This window comes from Pezoporus flaviventris, unplaced genomic scaffold (genome assembly GCF_033815535.1).
Source record: "Pezoporus flaviventris isolate CSIRO_AGI_PZ_B2104156 unplaced genomic scaffold, CSIRO_AGI_Pfla_v1 ptg000045l, whole genome shotgun sequence".
Taxonomy (NCBI): Eukaryota; Metazoa; Chordata; class Aves; order Psittaciformes; family Psittacidae; genus Pezoporus; species Pezoporus flaviventris.
The window spans coordinates 30,284,237-30,305,885 of NW_026892593.1; the positions used below are offsets into that span (position 1 = coordinate 30,284,237).

Genomic DNA, 21,649 nt, shown 5'->3' on the forward strand with positions numbered 1-21,649 from the left:
AGAACAATCAGGGTCGTCTAATTAAGACAAAAGCATGTACAGTAATGCATGTTTTGCTTCCTGTTGAGGCTTGTCAGAGCAACTCTTCTGCCCTGAAAGGTGCAGAGCAAGCGGTCGGCTTGCCAGCAGCATACTGTGCAACTCTACCTTAGATGAGCAGTATGGCAACAAGAGTCCAGCTTCAATACTAATGGAGGAGGGTTGGATCTGAATTTCTAGAGGTGCTCTCTCTAGACAGGACACTACATGCTGGCTCTAGACAGGGATATTTGCAGGCAAGTACACACAAGTCTACTACAATTGCTACTTAAGCAGCCATTTTGTGTCTCCTCTTAGAAAGGCAACCTAGGTGGAAACATCCTGTGGACATATATGACAATTTAAGGCCTGGAGAGCCACGTTCTGATAGATGTCCACACTCTTCATCTGTGCCCTTCCAATGTTCATTTAGGTATGACATTTAATTCAATTGCATGCAATAAAAGGTAACCTATCAGAATTGTTTCTTTGGGAGCTGGGCAACACTGATATCTGCAGAGGTGTTTCTCTAGCTGACAGGCTATATTTCAGCAGCCACTGCAGTAAAGTCATGGTGTTACCAGACATCAGTCTACCCACCTCTCATCTGTCCACTGTGTAACTTCTGCTAGTGCCCGCCTCTTCCACTGGGACTCCTTATACTACACCAAACGCTCTCCATTGAAACCAGCTTCATGGTCAGTGTTGAGGAAAAAATGAGAAAAAACTTACCATAAAACAAGCAAGAGTCATAAGTGTAATTAAAAAGACATCATGAATGTCAGCATACAATATTTTGTGCTTTACTTAACTATAAGAAATGATAAAGAATCAATTCTTAATATTCAGCAGTCATTAAAAGAGCTCTATGATCCACATCCATCAGTCAGCTGAACTGGATTCAAGAAACTTTATCACTTTTTTTTGTGAAACACAAGCAAGGTATTCATAAACATCATGTTGACACTGAAATCACAAACCCACAACCAAAGGCCTGATCATGCCAACAGGTTTGTATGAGTGGAACTTTGACTTCTGTCATGTCTATTAGTGAAAAGATCTTACACAGCTATAGTTTAACTAAATTTTGGAAAAATAATGTAGGAAATACAGAGTTGATTTCAAATTAGCTGCAAAGTTTCCACTAGCACCCCTAAAGCCAGGCTTTTACTCGTCATCTGTCTCTTTGAATGCACTGAGATAACCGAGATAAATGTAGATTTCCTTATGAAGTGGAAAGAAAGAGTTTGAACTTTCTCCACTAAGTTTGCCTGTGCACAGAGGTCTTTTATAATATAAATTTAAATACACAATCTGTTTTACAAGGCTTTCCATCATCTCTCCTCTCCATATGTTCTCCCACTAGGAATCTAATGAGTTCTACATATGAGGGAAGACAAGGGAATATGCCTGAGAAATAATTCCAACAATTACAGCATATGGAGGCATTGTTTTTTAGTTGCTTTTGCCATGAACATTAGTTAGAGCATCTGGGACCTAATTCTTTCTACCTGCCCATGGACATTAGCAAAATCATCATCTTCCATTTGTAAATTCAGCTGATGTAATCTGCCACACAGAGAGGACCATTTCATCAGCTTTATGATCAGAGAGCATATTGAAACACAGATCATTTATAGTTAGGAAAAAAATGCTTCTATTCAGACTGAAGGAGTTTAAGATTGAAACCATTTTAAGAGAAACTGATAGATGACACATCGTCTCTCTCTTCTCTCCAAGAACTACAAAGAGCCTATGTTCAGCCACTATTTATTAAGAAACTTGTATCATAACTATTGAAGTTTCATGAGAACTGACTGGATCCCAGGAAGACAGAAAATTACCAAAGAAAAGTAAAAAGAACAAAAACAAAGAGACCCAAACTCTAAGTCAGTAAGAAGGATTATATTCTCTACACCCAGATATTGGCAAAGCATACAGAATTAATCATAAAAAGAGAAACAGACTAAAAAACCTCTTTTATATGGAGACATGGTATACATTTTGTGGGTTCTAGATATCAGATCTAAATATGAAGACATAAGGCTGGAGGATTCTCTGCTGATGAAACCATACTGCAATGGTTTTGCCTAGCCTGGCATCCCACTAGCAACAGTCAGAGAAAGAACAGTCATTCTCTTATGCAATAGTTTCCACCTGTCACCATCAGTGGTCCTCCTGCTGGATGGTCTTAAGTTAGTTTTGGATTGGCAACATTTGGATGTTGGCAACACTTGTCATCACCTGTCAAAACAAAGTTGTGAGAAACCCAGCCTTTTCATGTACTACCTCTTGTAATCACTACGCAAGTAGTGCAGATGGATACAGAAAATGAAAAACAGCCATGGAAGACATTTTTGCTGTGTCATTTGCAATGACTGCAAAGGAGTATCAGAAAGTTACGTAAGCTCTTACAGAAACAAGGTAAAAATGCAATTTGGAAATCTCTCTTCATTTTATAAAAGAATAAATAGAAAAGTGTCTCAGGGTACGAACCACATTATAAAGACTAACAAAGTGATTAGGTAATTCTTATTATTCAATTTAATAAACCACCGAAACCATGAGAAATCATTTAATGCCATCAGACTTTTTAGGTGTGACATATTTGGTATAGAGCCAACTATTGGTAAAAAGAAACTAGAGAATAAGGCAACACTTCTCTTACAAGCCAAAATTGCACTCCTTTTCCTTGCCAGTATCTTGGTTAACAGATGTGTGCATTCAAGTCACGAAGGAGGAGGCAGTAAATCAGCAGAAAAGGATGCCAATCACATCTTCCTGTTTTGTTGTTATAGACATCCATTCATTACCTGGAAACTAGGAAAGCTAGCTACACAATTATAATGAGCAAAAAAACACCAGCATGTATTTTTATGAAACCTAACAAAATAACATGTTTCGTAGTAGATTTTTAGTTTCAAAACAAATTTATCTGATGCACTCTGTCTCCCGTTTTAAAGCATATATCAGCTGCATTGGCTTGGTGAAGGAATGAGCAGAGCTGAAGGCGTCATGAATTAAAAGATGTAGGATAACTAGAAAGATTGAAAGGATATAGAATAATAGGTGGATTTAAAGTTAGTAACAGTGGTATCTACAGCAGTGCTCTTTCAAGGGTGAGCACTTAGTTATGATCAATAAGCCAGATACAACCATGATACAGTCTTAAATGTTTTTTTAAGCTAACTTTTAGATTTATTAGTTCTGTTTTGGAATTTTTTCCCTAAGATTCATATCAGGATTTCCTTTATGTTTTGTCGACTGGTCCAATACATTTGAAAGTTTTGAATAAAGCCATGAGTTTTCTTTCCATGTCAATGGGTTGCTACATGGAACTGCAGAATAGGAACCTATGTTCTCCTGCAGTTCAGAGTTCTTGATGACTGCTGAAATCAAAGGTTAAGATGGTTTTCACTCTGATCATAACGCCTGATCATCTTTGCAGTCAGATAAACTGGGAATATCAAATAATCTGGGAAGTAGTATAGTACTATTATTGTAAGGAATAAAGGAGTAATCGAGGCAGTATTCATCTCACATGCCTACAGCATGAATGCGCACAGCTGATCTAGCCACCTACACTCCATTTGCAAAGGCAGCACTAAAACAGACATTACGGACAGCAGAACTATAGTTCACAGCTTGCTTCAAGATGCGCAAGCAGAATTCACTGTTGATATAGCTTGCTGGGTTTTTTTCTGCTTTTAAACAGTTCAGCAAATTAACCTGAAATGTAACTTTTTCAGGAATGCTTACCATATTCTGTTGCTACAGAAATAATCTAAATGAGAATTTCTTGGGATCGTCATTTTGTGGAAAAAGAATAAAAATATCCACCTCTATTCAGTCTGGCCTGAAAGCAGCAGTAAGCCCACCAGAATTTCTTGTGACAATGCTAGAACAGTTGTGCTAGATATCCGTTTCCTTTGGAAAAAGACCTTTCAAAGTGGTAGGATATATTCCCAGCTTTACTGAAGAAACACAAAATTAAGATAACCCTTCAGATTCTTATGCACTGAAAAAGAATATTTTTTCCATGGGTAAACAGAATAGATCTCCAAAGCGCACATCCATAGGAAAAAATTCTATTTTATATTACAATTTTATTCACTTTCTATGAATATTCACAACACTAATCTACTTCAGATAATCTGTTTAGTATATTTGAAAATCCATTTATTTTCACTTATTGATATGCATGTGTTACACTTGTATATTATACAGTATTTTCATTGTTGGCTTAAGAACAAACAAAGAAAACAAATATTGAGAAGCATGATGGAGCTTTTCACCAAAGAGAGGCTATATTAGATTTTACAAAACAGCACATTTACATTTTGCACTGTCCCAGACAATCTCTTTAAACCACTGCCTTCTGTCCTGCACCTGTTAGCACAAATCCATACAGTATTAATCCATCCTAAAATACAGAGATAACTAGTTGCTGCTAGTTTATCATAATTAAATTTTAATCAGAAAAATATCTTTCCCTGCCAATTTTTTTATTATTTCTCAGCAGAATGATAGAATATACTTCTCAACTTTATTCCCAGCAGTCATTTATTTTATTTAAGCTCTCCTGTGCAATAATACAGCAGAGGTAATGAAATGGTTTTGGAACAGCAGGAGCTACTGTGATAGGCAGAGCACTCCAGGGTGTTCATCCATCATGGAACTTAATATATAACTACTTAGCAATGTCAATGGCTTGTGATGAGAAAATCATTTCCCTCTTTTTCTGAGAGTCTGGTAGCACACAGGACTTCTAAATAATCTCACCCTGTATATTTTTGACTGCCATTAAGTGCGTGTGGTTTTCATTTCAATGCACCAAAGTATACAGTCAGAACGCCCTCACCCTCTCCAGTCAGCATGCTTATGCAGTGTCACTAGATGGAATTGCCAAATTTCTGTTGTATCAATATTACAGATGGTACAATATACATTAAATGGAGTATAAAATTATACATTCTGTAATAACCTAGAAAAAAGCTTATAGATGCTTAAGGCCTTTAAATATTGAGGATTTTTTTTCTTTTTCATGTAACAGCACATCACTAAGTTCAAAAATTGCTCCTGAAACAAAAATAAAAACAGTAAATGTGATTTTGGCAAGGATCAGATCTGAATTGGATGACTGTAAGCAAGCAAAATACCCACAAACTGTAAATCTGAGAGGGCACTAGGACTTTTTTCCTTTATAGCAAACAGACTGAGCAGACATCTACATAAGCATCCAACAGTATTTAGGTTCAAGCAAGAGATTTTATTTTTTAATAAAAAATACCCCCAAAATTCTGAATGATTACCATCCAATTTCATAATTGCAAAACCCATTTACATCCCTGCCTACCTTTATAAAAAGGGATGAAATACTGCCACTGAACGCTTACCGTGAATTTCAATGAATTAAAGTTTGGGAAAGTAAAGTACATATCAGGAACACTCATCTCCTTCAAACTAAATGGAAATGTATATTTTAAAGTTATAAAATGCCTTATAATGGAAGTGGTAATTGAGTTTTGACCACCACTTTTTTAACCGCCAAAGAGCTGCAGTAGTTGATTAGCCTTAGGGAAACATGTCAGCCTGACTATACATTCTAATATGACTGATGTATTCAGATAACTATTACTTGTCAACAATAATTATTAACAATGGATATATATTTCCATTCCTATAACAAAAGCAACTTCAAGATGTTGAAACATGTAACTTTGAGAGCTCCAAGATTAGAATACAAATAAAAATGTCTAAAACTGTGCCATGCCAGAGGACAATTTCTGCAACAGAAATTTAATTAAAGCAGTGTGCAGTCCCATCAGCGATCTGAATGTGGACCAGGGAGCATTTTAGAGAGAAGGAACCAATACATTTTGGAGGTTGACTTCATCAAGATGAAAAGCCACTGGTCTGGAACGGAGAATCCAAAAGGTTGATGTTTTTCTGCACATTTTAAGTATCAACTCTTGTGATTACAGCTGCAAATTCCTCAGCAAGTGCAATTTTACCAGTGTACACAGTTCAATCAGTTGAAATCTTTGTGACACAGAAGTTCAGAATAACTTCCCAGTAGTTCTGATCTCAAGGCTGTTGCTGATTACAGGGCAGGTTCTCATTGAAACAATTGATTCTGAAGGATACACCCCAGCAGTATAAAATTTCACTTCAAGGATTGCCTGGAGGAATGAAATCCCTGTGTGTTGTATTTAATGTTATCAGCCTTGAGACTGACTTGATTTGTCTTTAGCTATCGGGTTACCTGTAAAGAAAAAGAAAATCAGAAAATCAAAACTGTACATACAGAATCTAATTCCGAAGTACTGGAATAATGAACAAATGAATAATTCCAAATGGTATTATATGGGATTGCTCCCCAACATAAATTCTGTCTTTATATGCTTTGCTGGAGTTGGACTTGACAAGATAAAACTGAAATGTGACATCGTTTAAAATAAGATTAAAAAAACTGAAGGTCACAAATTACCAACCCACAAATCTCAAAAGCATTGGTTTTAAGGAAAAAATGGTATTCTGTTAATATTTTTCAATGTTAGACCTTCTCTATGGGAACAACTATGCCTTTAAAATGTTAGCCATTGTGTATAACAGTGACTGATACTGGAGATGGGTTCTTCCATTCTTTGCATGCTACTTTAAAACACAGTCGTAGAATCATAGAATTGGTTAGGTTGGGAGAGACAACGTCCTGTTAAGCAAGCAATAAGCACTTAGTGAAGAAACAGGACAGAAATCATAAATAACTAAACAAGAGAGAGAGATCCTGTTATTCACAAGGTATAAAATAACTACCAAGGAGTTCACTTAGAGTGGTTTCACCCAACCTATCGTGAAACAAGTGTGGAACAGAAGGACCACAGAGAAAGAACATTCAACAAAGCATTTCACAGTAATTAAAATTTCCTTGTGTATAATTTGGATTTTAAATATTAAAAGAAAAAAAATCTATCATTTAAAAAAAAATAGCATAACTGAGGACTATTTCTGCTGTGTCACTGGATACAATTAATGATCACGTAACATTTTAGTATCAAACTGTGTCAGGGGACAACATCCCAAATGCTGAGGTGCAACCCATTGGAAAGGTCACAATAACACTTCATGACATCAAGGGGCATATGCTTTTAATTTTCTTCACAGAGAGAAGGGTCATGCTCCTTAACGATGAAACATTCTTTTGCCTTCAGCAAAACTGTTTGCATACAGCTCTTGTTGGCTCTGCAGAGCACAAACATAGAGCAGAATATTAAAAGGACTGTTCAAGGAGCTCGTAACTTTGGCTTGCCTTCACCAAGTTGATTCTAGGAGCTGTACTTAAGAAGGCAATAATAAAATTGTGTTTTGTGAGTTTTATGAAACCCGGTTTTATTTATTACACTGCTCTTAATTTGTTTTGCTCTTGTTCTTGGAAACAGCCTCATGTAGCCACTTCTATAGTGAAAGATTGTTTGAAAAAATAATGAAGAATTAATTAAAAAATCAGGCAACATATTTCTATGCCCTGCACCAAAGCTCAAAGAGCTGACACAGCATCTTGCTGTTATTTATATTTTGTTTTCCTGTAATAAGCTGGAATTCTACTCGTGGGCTCAAGTGCCACTGAGCTACATGTAAACTATGCATCTTCTGATCCTATCCGCAGGTGGATTTTTATTAACTTCACTTGAGAGATACTTGTCTCTCTCTATATAGATATATCCATAAAAAACCTGTGGTAAATCAACTGATGCAAAGACAGATCAAAGGTGTGAGACTCCCAAAGAAGCTGTGTAAATGCAGGGTCAAAGCTTCTTATACTCTTCCAGAGAAGACCAAAACCAAGGCAGAATCAGAGGACAGTTTCCTCAGAGGCACAACTGGACAGGCACAGTCATTGGAATTCAGCTGGATTCTCGATTTTGTCTACGTACCCACAGAGTAGATATTTGCTATTAAAAAGAGAGGGTGCCAGCTGACTTCAGGTTGACCATGAACCAGCAATCTGCCTCTCAACAAAGAAGGCTAATGGTATCGCAGGCTGCATTATACAGTGTACTGTCACCAAGTCAAGGGAGGTGGCCCTTCACCTTTGCTCAGTATTGGTAATGCCGCACCTGCAGTAGTGTGTCCAGTTTGGGCTCCCCAGTACAAGGGAAACATAGAGCTACTGGAGAGAGTCCAGTAAAGGTCCATTAAAGAAAATAAAGGGGCTGGAGCATCTTCATATGAGGAATGGCTGAGACAGCTGGAAATGTTCAGCCTGTAGAAGAGGAGGCTCAGAGGGGGATCTCAGAAGTGTGCACAAATACCTGAAGGGAGGTGCAAGGAAGATGAAGCCAGGGTCTTTTCAATTGATACTCAGTGACAGGGCAATAGGCAATGAGCACAAATTGAAAGACAGGGGTTTCCCTGTCAGGAAACACTTTTTTACCTTGAGGGTGACATTTCCCTCTAACAGGTTGCCAAGGAAGGTCATAGAGCTTCCTTTCTTGGAGATATTCAAAAGCCATCTGGACGCAGCCCTGGGCAACTGGGTCTAGGCAGCTCTGCTTGAGCAGGGGAGTGGACTTTCAGAAGTCCCTTCCAATCTCAACCATTCTGTGATTTATTATTTCTGTTACATCCGGCTCTGCCATAGCATAGGCTAAGGTGATAAACTGTGGCTAGCAAGAAGCAGTATTTTCACACATGGCTGCTCAGTTATATGTCTGTTTGGAAGTGCAAATGTGCTCTCTTCAGTCACAAAAAGACTCAGTCAAATCATAATCTGTAGGCCTATCTACTCCACTTCCCGCCCCAGCTCTACAACTGTGTGGTAAAAATGTCCCTATAAAAGCAACATACACTGTCACATGGAATAAATAGGTGATATAAAGGAGAAAACAAATCAGATATCCATTCAAATCTCTGCTCTGTAACAGGTGGCTAATCATATACAAAGGTCATGTTGTTTATACAGACTGCACAGGAAGTCAAGCTGCATATTTCTAGTTTTTACAGTTGCATGATTGGAGGGTTTAACTACTTGCCAGAATTTTTTTTAACTATTTGCCAGAATTTTCATTATTCTGCTTGCCCTCTTTTTACTTTTCCTTTTCCTTTTCATTAGTTTTTCTTTTTCCCCGTTAACTTCCAGGTCACAAAATGCTCCTTTGAGTAACACACACAGTGATCCACATTTGCCTCTAAGAAGGTAATACTTCTTATGTTATGTGCTAGCCCAGACCAGACATTAACATAAATGGAGGTCATATACATACATATTAGGGAAAGAATGGATCTCTCAAATGCTAAAGGCCGTTTCATAAAGAAGCCATGAAATTTTAGATAATACGTAGTTTGTATTCCCAGAAATGCTTAATTTTGGGTATAGCAAAAGCTGTTTGGTTTGAGTGGCTTGGAAGCAACGTATTGTGACAAAGGTTTTTATAGGAAAAGGGGGACTGATGTATGTGTCTGATCTTTAAAATCCTAAGAGAACAGTAACATGCTAAATATGTGCAAATCAAGTCTAATAAATTTTTCAGTTAATAATTAAAATGTGTGGAAAATTAACTTTGCTGCTGTTTAACAATACAAATGAAAAAAAAGGACATAAAACCTTTAGCATCCTAGGTGTTGATTTGAATTCATTTGTTCATTCTTGGAACATAATTACTCCCTTTATGCTAGTGTGTTTTTTCACATGGTTGTTATATCATAAATACAATGCATTAGACTTTCTTCACTTTCTTGTACTACATATGCAATAAAAGTATAATTGCTCCACAGCTGCAGACTTTTTAATTTAAATTAGTGAGTGGCTGCTGTAAATTCTCTGTAATTGTATGTGAACTCACTTGTTTTATTTTAAAACAACAATATATAATTAAATGCAACTGAAGTTTTCCTTCTGCCCACTAAATATTTGAAACAGGTTCAGTCTTTGGGTAGAACGTTTTTGCCAGGGCAAAAAGAATGGATTCCCAAGAAAAATCCAGCCTGATACTTTTACTCAAGATTTCCTTCTGCCTTAGAAGAAAGGAGAAAAATCAAGACTATAGAATGTAAAGATTGTCTGAGTGAATATTCCCTGAACAGTAAATTACTTTTCCCTACTTTCAGGTACCTACATGTGAAAATTACAGGATCCCAATCAGGTATAGTACAAATCATCTGTTTCTTCAGAAAAAAAAATATATCACTAATTATTGGCTAACTACAGAATAGTTTATACATGCAAAGGAGGCACATACATAAACAATTAGTATTTAATATTGTAAGAATAAAATAGGTGGCAATATATGGTATATTAAAATAAACATGTACTGGAACATTTCATAACGTAATTTTGTACATCACAATTTCTTTCAATGGCAGCTCTTTCAATTTTTTTCTGTGTTTATCATAAACCATACACAAAATCCATATTAAAAACAGACTGTTGAGTTTGCCAGGTCAAACATTTGAAAGTGAGCAACTTGCCTTTCTTCAGGTGCTCTTGCAACTTCAAATCTGTGTCTTTTCCATTGTGCAAACAAGAGAACTTGGTGGGGAAGGACTGTTGGAAGGGAGCCTATTATATTGTTGCCAGGACTGTGTATTAATGCAAGTAAAAAAAGGGCAAATTTTTAAGAGTGCCTCTTCCTTCCACAGATAATTCAGCAGCATGATGGACCCTTCGTTCTAGGTTTTCCCCAAAGAAAGAGAAAGACCTTTATACTGGGGGGTTTCTTTTCAATTAGAACTGTTCCATCAACTGTACAGGACTCTGTGTGTGGTCATAACTTGTGTGTCATCTAAGCATACTCAAGAATCATCAAGCTTTTTTTTTTCTTTGGCAAACCCTGACCTAAGTGGAATTTCATGAGACAAAGAAAAGCTCTCTTGTCACCCCTGCCATTCTTCTGTAAAATATTGAAGGTCTGTGGGAAACAAAACAGTGTGGGGATTTCTAGAAAAAATCACAAGGATCTCACAAATGTATTTAATTACCATCATGAGGAAAGCTAAATACAGAGAATGTCACAAGAATGCTTTAAATAAATGCTTGAAGAAAGAGGCATAAGAAATGGCTTGAAGAAATGCCTAGGTATGGATTGTCCTTCAAGACACTAAGATGAGAAAGAGATCTTGTACCAAGACAGCCTTTAGTTGTATTCGGTATACATTTCCATCCATTTCATTTCCTTATTTTTATATTCTTTCTTATACTGAACAGAAAGAGACTACAAAAAAAATTATTAATAAAACATGGTCAGCAATTTATGGTTTGTTTGGGTTTTTTTTTTAGCAAACCTTTCCTAATGAGGAATGGTTTCCTAATGAGGAATAGACCTGAAGAAGGCTGTATCAGTTGTATTTTTCATCCTATAAGTAACTTTGTTTTGGCATTGAATAACTAACATGAATATTACAATGCAGAAAACAGAAGGCCCCATACAACCAGAAACAAACATCTGCCAATGCATTTTTTTCCACTTATGCCTTCTGCAACGGAAGTTGAGGTTAGAAATGAAACTTTTGAACAGATGGAAGCGTGCTATTTCCTGTAACTTCAGAATCCAGACAACATGTTTTGCTGCGCACTATCATTCATATGTGGCTTATGAAAGCAAATAACAGTTTGCATTGCCACTTGTGCATGTTTATTCACCGAAACAGTTCAACTTGCAAGCTTGGAAGATGCTTTTCATCTATTAATACTACCTTGTACCAGTGATAATCAAAAGTACTTTGCAAACATTGACAGAGGACAGGCTCAGAATTTCCTCAAAGCTTGAGAATTCTGTAATTTGTTTTCTAAAGAAGTGGGGAAACTGAACAAAAGACCTGTTAATGAGCCTTTTTTCCAAGAGGGCTCCTATATGCATACACACCTCATGGTAGATAGGTTTGGATTTGGGTGAATGTGATATTTAGTTAGAATCACAGAATACCATAAGCATGCTAGATAACTAAGTTTCTGGGGGCACAAGAAACCTTTTCAAAAGTAGGAAAAATGTTAAGGTGATTCAAGGGTATGCTTGATAAAGTAACTGCAGCAGAGAACTGCGAGTTAGGAAATAGTCCCTTGTTTCAGTATCACAGACCACTGTTTGACTTAGGCTAATGACAAAAGGCAAAATTTGAGTGATTTGTCAGCAGTTTGGAAAACAGGCATTCAGTGATAACTGTATGGACCTATTTACCTTCAGAGGTTACATATTGATAGATTTTTTTTTCAAGTCTCCAAATCTTTTATTCCTACTCATAAAACTTTTTCACTACCTAGCTTTTGATAACAAGACTCAAGAGCCTGACATTTTTGCCTTAACTTTATTTTCGGCACTGCAGTATAAAAAGCGTTAGTTTAACCATGTTCCCAAGCCTGTAATGGAGCAATTTACAATTCTAGATCCTCAAGTCTATCCTTTGGTAAACATCTCTACCTCCTTTTATTAATTAAACAGAACATTCCCCAGCACACCTAAAGGTCTCCAATGTTTCCCAGTGTCTGATAACCACCAGAGTTAAGTTTTTAATTCTTTCCTACTTTTATTACACTGTGACTAATCAGAATTGCATTTGTGAAAATTCTTGTTCTATTTTCCGTTAAAAAGAAACAAACACGTTGAAAACTCATTTCACACAATGCCATTTCAAGTATAATCCTGTATTTCTTGTTTCCTCATTGCTCTTAATGATATCAGCAGGAGATTTTTGGTTATAAAGTGAAGACCTTGATAATCAGTGTTAAAATTTTTAATTAAAATTTAAAGGCTTTGGAAATCTTTCACTTGTAAATTGAGTTTTCCGCTTGTTCCAAATAAGATTAGGACTGGAAAAATAGGTAAAGGAAATATACTTTGGAACATGGTATACATTCCTGAAAATGGCAGTTCTTTATCTGAAACATGGTTTTGAGATCAGTCAACACCTACCAATCTTAGGAATATAGTGGAAATACCCCCTTTTCAGCTTCTTATGAGTTTTCAGTAATTCCATATGGCGTGCTGAGCTTTCAACTACAAAACAACACCTAACTCCATGTACCAAGACATACTTCCTTTCTAAGTGCTGCTCTCTTCCCCAAAGCATCTGTTGCTTTCCTATGACAGTGAAAGACTTAAGTTCATCAACTGGCTCTACCTTTGAAGGGAAAGTGAGGAAAGACATTTTAAGGCTCCCAGAAGCATCTGACTGACAAACTGAGGCTGCTTAGGAGAGCAGTGCAGTCTCTCCAACCACCCTCCTGAAGCTCTGCCCAAATAAATCACAATTCCTGGGCATCTAAACAAAAGAACTAAAGAACTACAATGAGAAGTAAGGTACAACAATTCCTATTAGTACTGTGTAAACCTGTATTTGTACACACCTGCTGCTCTGTGAGTAATAAACCAGGGCTGGAACACATTTTCTGGAGTGGTCTGACTCTTTATTCCTCAACGAACGTTCTGGCCCTTCCTTAGAATCCAACCAAGACTAGGATTCATCACAACTAGTGCTCCAACGTGGAGCCAGAATATTTTGTGTGTGTGGAAAAAAACAAAAATTGTCATCAGGCACAGCAGAAACCTCCTTTCTCTACTTCTCCATTCGGACTTGAGCAGTTTTACACGTTTGCCTAAGAAACAAACACATGTCAAGTACTACAGTGTTATGGAATTAGTTACAGAAGACAAAACTGGAATAGATGGAATTTTCTTTAACTTACAAGGGAAAGTACAAGATGAGGGGAAAAAAACATTTCAGAATCAGAGCAACTTCTCTTAGCAAAAGAGCACGGCCTCAAAAACACCCGCAAGCAATAACAGTAACCCCAAAGGAAAAGGTTTAAAAGTAATCAAAATCAAACTCATTGATTTTTCACCAAAACACAATAGAAACTGATAGATAACACTCATTTTTGCAAGTATGGCAGTAATCTTCAACTGTGATAAAACAGTAATTAAAAAGTTCTTTGAAAATAAGTCCATGGATAGACCTGTAGTATAGAAAAGAGCCATGAACTCAGAATACGATTCCTTGCAAATGAAAGGTTTGAGTGTGTTCTTCCCATGTATTTTTTAAGTAAAAACAAAACAAAAATACTAAAAAATAAACAAACAAACAAAACAAAAGCACAAGAAAGTTTGAAGTTTGAAAAAAGTGATCATTTTGAAAACTCTACTTACAGTCATTTCTATGGTTCATAGGTTACAAGAAAAAACATAAACCAACAGATGACACATTTCAAAAGACAATATTCAATTCAGACAGCTAGTTCCTTATCTAGACATTTGAGGTATTTTTTGGACCTGATGATAATGATTGCTTTCAAAAAGGGTTGCACAGCACCTCAAGAGATCACGTAATTTATTTAAATAATGCTTACAAAAAGATTACCATTTTCCTTTTGTTTTTCCTTTAGGCTTTTCAACTTAAATGTCATGCTGCAGATCATTAGAAATATACATCACAAGATTAAACTCACAATTTTGATAACTTGTAGCTTTAATAAAATCTCTACACATTTAAATACTATGAAGCAAGTTAATATGGTTCTGTATTCATAGTTCTTTGAACTTGATAGTTTACAAAATAAACTCAATTGATACAACTCACTGGGACAATAACCATAGTGTATATCTGATGATGAAATATGAGTTATGTCAAAGCTAAATCTAATTCATCAGCCTTTTGAATGTACTTCATTATTATTCTTTTCTAAAAGGTAATGCCACTACAATGCTCATACCTAAACTTTCTCAATATTGCTATACCAGAGAGTGGACATTAAGTTTATGGTAGAATTGTTTTAACTTAACGAAATTTTTCATCTGCAGACAACAGTTTTATATTAAAAGAAGACTTAAAGATAAACCTTATTTTACTTTCTGTAACAGATAATAACTGTAGCAATTCAGACAAGGATATATCCTCTTGAGGTTTTTGTGGTGATCACAACTCCATAGTGGGACTGCAGCATGGCGGCATAAAAGACTGCAAGACAATTAATTAAATAAATGTAATTTTCTTCTCTTTTACACCACTGATTCCATCTAGTCATCTCAAACGGGAACTAAAAACAACCTCCTTCCTTGTTACAGATGAGGAAACTGAAGCATAATAAAGAGTCATGCTACCCTTCCAACTGTGAGAAAGTAAATGGAGAAGGAGGAATAGGAATAGAGTCCTTCTGTCTTTGGCTTTATCTGACCTCACTTATATAAAGAAAAGCCTACTGTTGTTCTTGACTGGAAAACAAAACCTGTAGCAAGCAGATGTATGTGTTCAATGTTCTAAAAATGTAAAAGCTACAAAAACAACAAAAAAAAAAATAATTCCCAAGCGTTATTTTAAAACTAGGCTGAGGTTTTAAATTCCCAAATAGATACAATGGATTTCCATTTTTAATTCATTTTCCCAAGAAATTTGTAAGATTGAACTTCAAATTGTCCTCACTAAAAAAAAATCAAGTACTCTAAATTCATCATATCTGCTTTCTTTTTTTTCTTCATATGTTTATGGTATGTCATTTTTTCTGGGATTTTGAGTGGAGAGTAACAAGCCATTTGGAAGAGACCAAAATAGAAATGGAAATTATTTCCTTACCTGTAATTTTATCTTCTCTATGAGGGTACCTGCTGCTCTGTTAGTGCAGTACTGATGTGTTTTCTGCCTTTGTCCCAAGCTTCAGTGATTCCTCTGGTGATTTTTCCCCCACTTGCTTACCAGCTTCCACTGCTGGCATTTTGAGGTAGTGCACTCACATTTGGCTCCAGGAATACTGCCACAGCTGAGGGAATATAAGACAACTAAAAAACAAGTTAGAAAACAGCAGAGCAATATCCAGGCAGGAAAAAAAAAATGTTTAAAACCAATGAATCAGTTATCAACTTGGAAACCTTTGATCATTTTCCTCTCTCTTTGCATCCATTTAGAATCTCCACGTGAAGAAAAGGCTTTCTCAGGCATGAAGAAATTTTAGCCAAAGTCATGGGTGCAGACAGAGTAGTGGGTACCTATTCAGAGAATATAAAATTAAGTGAATTTAATTTTAACTTTCTCCAGTATGAGTACCCATCACGCCAGCACTCTAATACAGATGAGAAACTGAAGAAATCTGGCAGATCTGGAGGATGTCAGAAAAACCCTGTCACCCTCTCTCAAGTCTTAATAGAATTGGGAAAAGGAAGATGCAAGCGCTTTCCATGTAAAAGTTGTCATAGATGAACAATTAGAAGGATTTCTCATTGCCTAGGGAAAAATGCAAAAAAGTCTGGATCACTGAGAAGTAGTCAAGATCACGGTTGTTGATTCCCAACTAACAATTGTAGTCGTCTAGGTCCTCGGAGATTAAGAAGGGAAAAAAGCAGCTAGTACTGTCAATTTCATACGTAGATAAATTGAACACAAAACAGATTGCAGATCAACAATCCATGCTTGTACTTGCGTGTAGACGATAAAATTTCCCTGTTATTCTCTTGCATTTTTTACATGTAATGGTCATAAACTCCTGTAGGATTCTTGAAAGAAGATAGCACAACAATTTGGTGCTAATTCCAGAAAATCATGACTGGTGTTTTCACTGGCATTTGCCACAGGCTCATGACAAAGTGATGCATACTATTAGCATCATTCCTGAATGGATTAGAAATGTCATCTTCCTTGAGTATTATGGACAATCCAGGTGAAAGTTACAATTTCCTATAATTCCTCTCTACTGGGGATCATCTTCATGATGAGTTTTTGAACTTCAGAGCACACAGAAAAAATGTATCTTGAAATGCGATGAAGAATGTGCTTTGCTATTCAATTTAATTTGTCTTCCTTAAAGAACCTGGCCAGTTGTCTTCATACCTTCATCTCCTCATTATCTTTTGACTAATAGGTGAGCCAAGACAAGGTAAGTATGACCGAACTGGAGTAGATAATTACATTTAGACACTGGTATTCTAAAATCTCAAGTAATGAAGGAAAAACCAAAAGGCTCTGAAGAGGTTGTTACCTTCAAATTTCAGGAATGTAAGTACCAGTGATTTGCTTTAAAGTCAACAGAGAGGAAAAGGACTCTGGTAATTTCTTTAATAACCATCCAAAAGAAATTTGCTTTGCAAATAAACAGCTTCAAATTTGCCAAGTTGCATTCTAGGAGAAAGTATTCTGTTCCTTTTTTGTATCCTGAATATATTGAACAATAATTATTGACAATTGGAATTAGAGCAGTGCCTTGAAGAGTATAAATTTACTATGTTTTGTTTTCCAAGGTAACTCTGGGGAGATGGCAAAGAGGCAGGACAGAGAGACCTCAGAATTCTAGAAGAAAAAGTACTCTGTGGTTTTGCCTGAATTAACACCACCACAAGCAGAGGTAGTCTTTTGTTCTTCTTCTGGCAGAGACATGTTCCTGAGCCACAGGGCTTAAATTAAAGATGGAGGAATAAGCTGAAGCGCTGGTTGGAGTCAGTAATATTTTCTGGCATTCTTGAACCTGAAGAGGCAAAGCAGGTTTGGACCTCTTAAAATATGCAGCTCCATTAAAATTCTCAGATCTTCTCTTGCTGCTGAGTTTGTAGATACATGTTGATAGACACAATCCATCATTTCCTTCAGATCATATCCGTCTTCATAAACTGAAGACACACTTTGGTTCAGTTCTGGTTTTAGAGGTCTTGCCAGTATAATTCAACAGGTCAAACCATACAATTACATCATCGTGAATTGCAGATTTTGTAGCTTCACTCAGAATCTCCACTTCAGAGCTCGGTGAAATTTCTTACTGCAGATGTGGAAGTCAAGACGGTAAGATATGAGAAGGAACCAACTGTGTATGCTAAAAATGCAGTAGAGGAAAGCTCAAAATCCATTTTATAGAAGATATAAAGTCCTTTGAAGCCTTTTTTCCATACAAAGCTGTAGTGTATTACCTAAGATTAATCTGATGTTCACCAAGGTGGAAGGAGTAAACTACAAGATATGAAAAAAAATTAACAACTTGAAAATTCTTATGCAAATTAACTTTGTATTGGTCCTTTTTTTTTTAATTTAATCCTAGACATCACTCTTCCCCTTATTCTTAGCTGAAATACTTCTTTCTTTTTTTTTCATTTTGAACAGTTCTCAGAGCAGGACTATCTTCGTTAGTCTTATGGAGAAATAAGATTTGCAACCATGCTCATTTTGCTCTGCAAGGGAATAGTATCTGAGTAATCTCAGGTATTTGAAAGATGTTCATTCCTCCAGCGGTGACTGTGCATAATGCTCTGTATGACTGACTTTCTCTGCTTGATATTGATCATTATCCATTTCCTTCCTTCCCTCTTAGAGAGCAGAAAAGCAGTGCTGTGACAGGATGGTTATTCCGAAGTTTTCTATAAACAGTCCTAATGAGTAAGGAAATGTTTCAAGAAAACTATGGGACTTTGGAGAATTGAAAGTACTGCCTTTTGAAGAGTCGGGTTGCACTTTTCTGTGTATGAGTTCTGCAACTAAGCAGTGATACACAGTTTGTGAAGCCTGTGCCAAATACTCAGGGAAAGAAGCAAGAGTTCTGCCTGCACCTATTTAAGTAGTAGGTAATGTAAGGTTTCGGAACACTCCAGTCCCTCTGAGCTGAAATGTATCATTTCTGACTTGCATAAATGATCCAAAGAAGCCCTTGCAGGCTGCAAAGGAGGTGAGACAAGGAAGAAGCACCAGTTTTAGAGCATGCCAGCATGACTCACATGAAACCGGCATTTGAATATCATCTTCCTATATGGTAATTCGTGGGGTAGGTAGTAGAAGCTGACAGATTTTCTAGGAAAACTAAAACCCACTTCTAGATATTCAGAGCTCTTCTTGCACAGCTGTGAAAGGGCAAAGTCACTGGCAGAATGGAGCTGCAAATGAGAGTGGAAACATCTTTGATTTTGGTATCAGGTCTTTGCCACTTTGTGGAGAAAACAAGTAATTTACATATAGCCTTCAAAACTCATTCTCGTTTTCCACCAAAGAGGCAGAAAATTATTCTTCAGACATGAGGTCAATAGCTCAAATGTGCCAGCAAGGGAAAAATCGGGGGAAAAAGAAAATAAAAATAAATCACAAGTTGAGTCTTTTGGGACAAAGGCAGAAAAACTCTTGGCTGGTCTCATGGAGTGGAGGATTCCCACGTGGAAGAAAATGATGCTTACAAAAATCACTGATTAGTTAATTAATGACATGCAACTGAAATCCATTTGTATTTTTATTCAAATATTGCAGATTTTTTTTCCTTTGATTTCAGAGTAATTCTGTCAATTTTCAGGTTCTGCAGAAGCTAAAATGATGCTTTACAATGGATCTAGCTGCAGTCCCACCTCAGGAAAAACTATTCCCTCATAAAAATGTATAAACTACATCACATATTACTAACACTCTGTGAGTGTGATGAAGGGATTGTAAAATACTTCATTTCTCATGATTTGTACAATGTGTCTACACACACACACAAAAAAATCAGAATAACCCTTCTGAATAACTAGGGACAAGATTCAGTGTATTCACAAAAAGATGCAGCAAGGGATTGAAAATTGCAAACCTTCTAGGCAAAAGCTGCTAATAAAAATATAAAATACTACTCTGATATTAAAAATTTTCTTTCAAGTACTGCATTAACAGGTTCCTTCTTTCCAAAAGAGCTGTACCTATGCAATGTTACCTTTAACCCATCCTCTCTTTTTGTCCTGGTTTCAGCTGTAACAGTTATTTTTAAGCCTTCCTAGTAGTTGGTGCAGTGCTGTGTTTCATCTTTAGTCTGAGAACAATGCTGATAACACACTGGTGTTTTAGCTGTTGCTGAGCAGCACTTACCCTGATCAAAGACTTTTCAGTCTCATGTTCTGTCAGTGAGGAGGGGCACAAGAAGCTTATAGGGAGCAGAGACAGGACACCTGACCCAAAGTAGCCAAAGGGGTATTCCATACCACAGCACGTCATGCCCAGTATTGGGGAAGTTACCCAGAAGGGACCAATTGCTGCTCGGGTCCAGCTGGGTATCAGTCAACAGGTGGTGAGTAATGGCCTTGCTCATCACTTGTGTTTATTGGAGGTTTTTTTTCCCTTTCCCCTGTTAGTTTTATGTTCTGTTCACTTGTTATTTCCTTTCTCATTATTATTAGTAGTGGTAGCAGCAGTATATTGTACTTCAGTTATTAAACTGTTCTTATCTCAACCCAAGGGGTTTACCTTCTTTCGATTCTTCTACCCATCCTGCCTGGAGGGGAGAAGGAGGAGATAGAGCAAATGACTGTGTGGTGCTGAGTTACCATCTGGGCTTAAACCACGACACTTTTGACGTTTCTCACTTTCAGTTTTTAATATCAGTATCCATCAGTATCCATAGGACTCAGAAAAGAACCAAACAAAATCTGAGACTGAAGATGTCTTGGGTGTTGAATGTTTGAATTATCTTCATTGACCCAACAAGTTTTACTGACCTTTAAGACTATGACTTTGCTTATAACATTTCACATCACACACTTACTCCTTCAATCCTTTAGACCATAACTTGTGTTTTGTGTATATTTTTAAGTACATTCTTTGTGGTAGTAGTATGACTTGTTTATACTTCTGTGACCTACAAATGATCACCATCAAGCTATAGGTCTGAACTTTTGTCAAATGTAGATTTGCAACAGGAACCTTTTCATAAGATGGAACTGGGCTCACCAATTTCACATTAAAGAAGCAAATTTGGCATTAAAAGTGGCAGGTATTATAAAGAATATTGGCAAATTGCACAAGGCTGATTACTGATGATTCCTTGCAACATGTGTTGGCTGGACTACTATTTTTAGCAAAATGTCCAAGTGTCCTAAAGGATTTGAATGTAGGTGCCTTACAAAAAATACAGAGCTTCAGTATGAAAAAATTGTGATGCTAGATCAAAATAATAATTAATGACTAATATGAAAAGTTAACTTGACCTCAGAAAATGTCATCCTATTTCCATTACCAATTCACTTGCCCTCTGAAACTTGTATGTGTTTTTAAGAAAATGTGTACATAATACTTATGGCTATTTTAATGACAGACAGATACAATGGTCTGTGAGTTAGCAATGAGAAACATGCTGAGACAGCTGCAAGTTTCTCCTAGTAAAAGATTAGCCAAAGGCATGGAAAGAGAACCATAGTTACTCAGAGGCTGTCATAAGTGCAATCACTCTTTTTCATGGGTAGTATTTTGCTACAGTCTATGTACCTACTTATATTGCAATCACATTCTTTTTATGAACCACAACGCCTTGCTAGTCACTGTATATATGTGTATTATTCCTATAAATCTTTATGTGAAATTAAGGTGAGGCATCTATAAACAAAGTAGTTGTATAGTGAGGTTGTTTTTTAATGTATTCATACAGCCCCTGAAATAATATTAGGCGAAGCACTTCTTACCATTATTTACTATTGACACATGGCAGATCATTGATTTATCCTGTAAGTATTTCATATCACACAGTGTCAAAGCAAAAGCCAAATTCTTTCATGTGATGAAAGTTAGTATCAGTTTTACAGTGAAAAATATGCCATGTGAGAAATACATTGCCTTATTAGTACTGACTGACCACAACCACCATATGTCTGGCCTATCGGAAACATCCTAGAATAACCTATGTACAATATTTATATGATGAATTTCTGCTTTTTCTAATTATGTATCA

At 36.5% G+C, this 21,649-nt stretch overlaps 1 protein-coding gene across 7 annotated transcripts in view; it reads right to left on the reverse strand.

Moving 5' to 3' along the window:
• Positions 1–4,104: 4,104 nt before the first annotated feature.
• The window catches only part of TAFA2 (TAFA chemokine like family member 2), a 202,533-nt gene continuing 184,988 nt past the window's right edge, over positions 4,105–21,649 (reverse strand). For 3 of the 7 annotated variants that reach the window (XR_009745956.1, XR_009745958.1, XR_009745957.1), the window contains exons 5-7: positions 14,846–14,964; positions 13,358–13,606; positions 4,105–6,283 (exon numbers count right to left, since the gene is read on the reverse strand). Coding sequence is in view for 1 of the 7 variants with exons in the window: in XM_061467821.1 (XP_061323805.1) it covers positions 6,272–6,283 (12 nt within the window). In the remaining 6 variants the exon portion in view is untranslated. Of the gene's footprint in view, positions 6,284–13,357; positions 13,607–14,845; positions 14,965–15,576; positions 15,761–21,649 lie in introns of those variants that run through there. The other 4 variants (XR_009745961.1, XR_009745960.1, XR_009745959.1 and 1 more) reach the window with 4 other exon arrangements.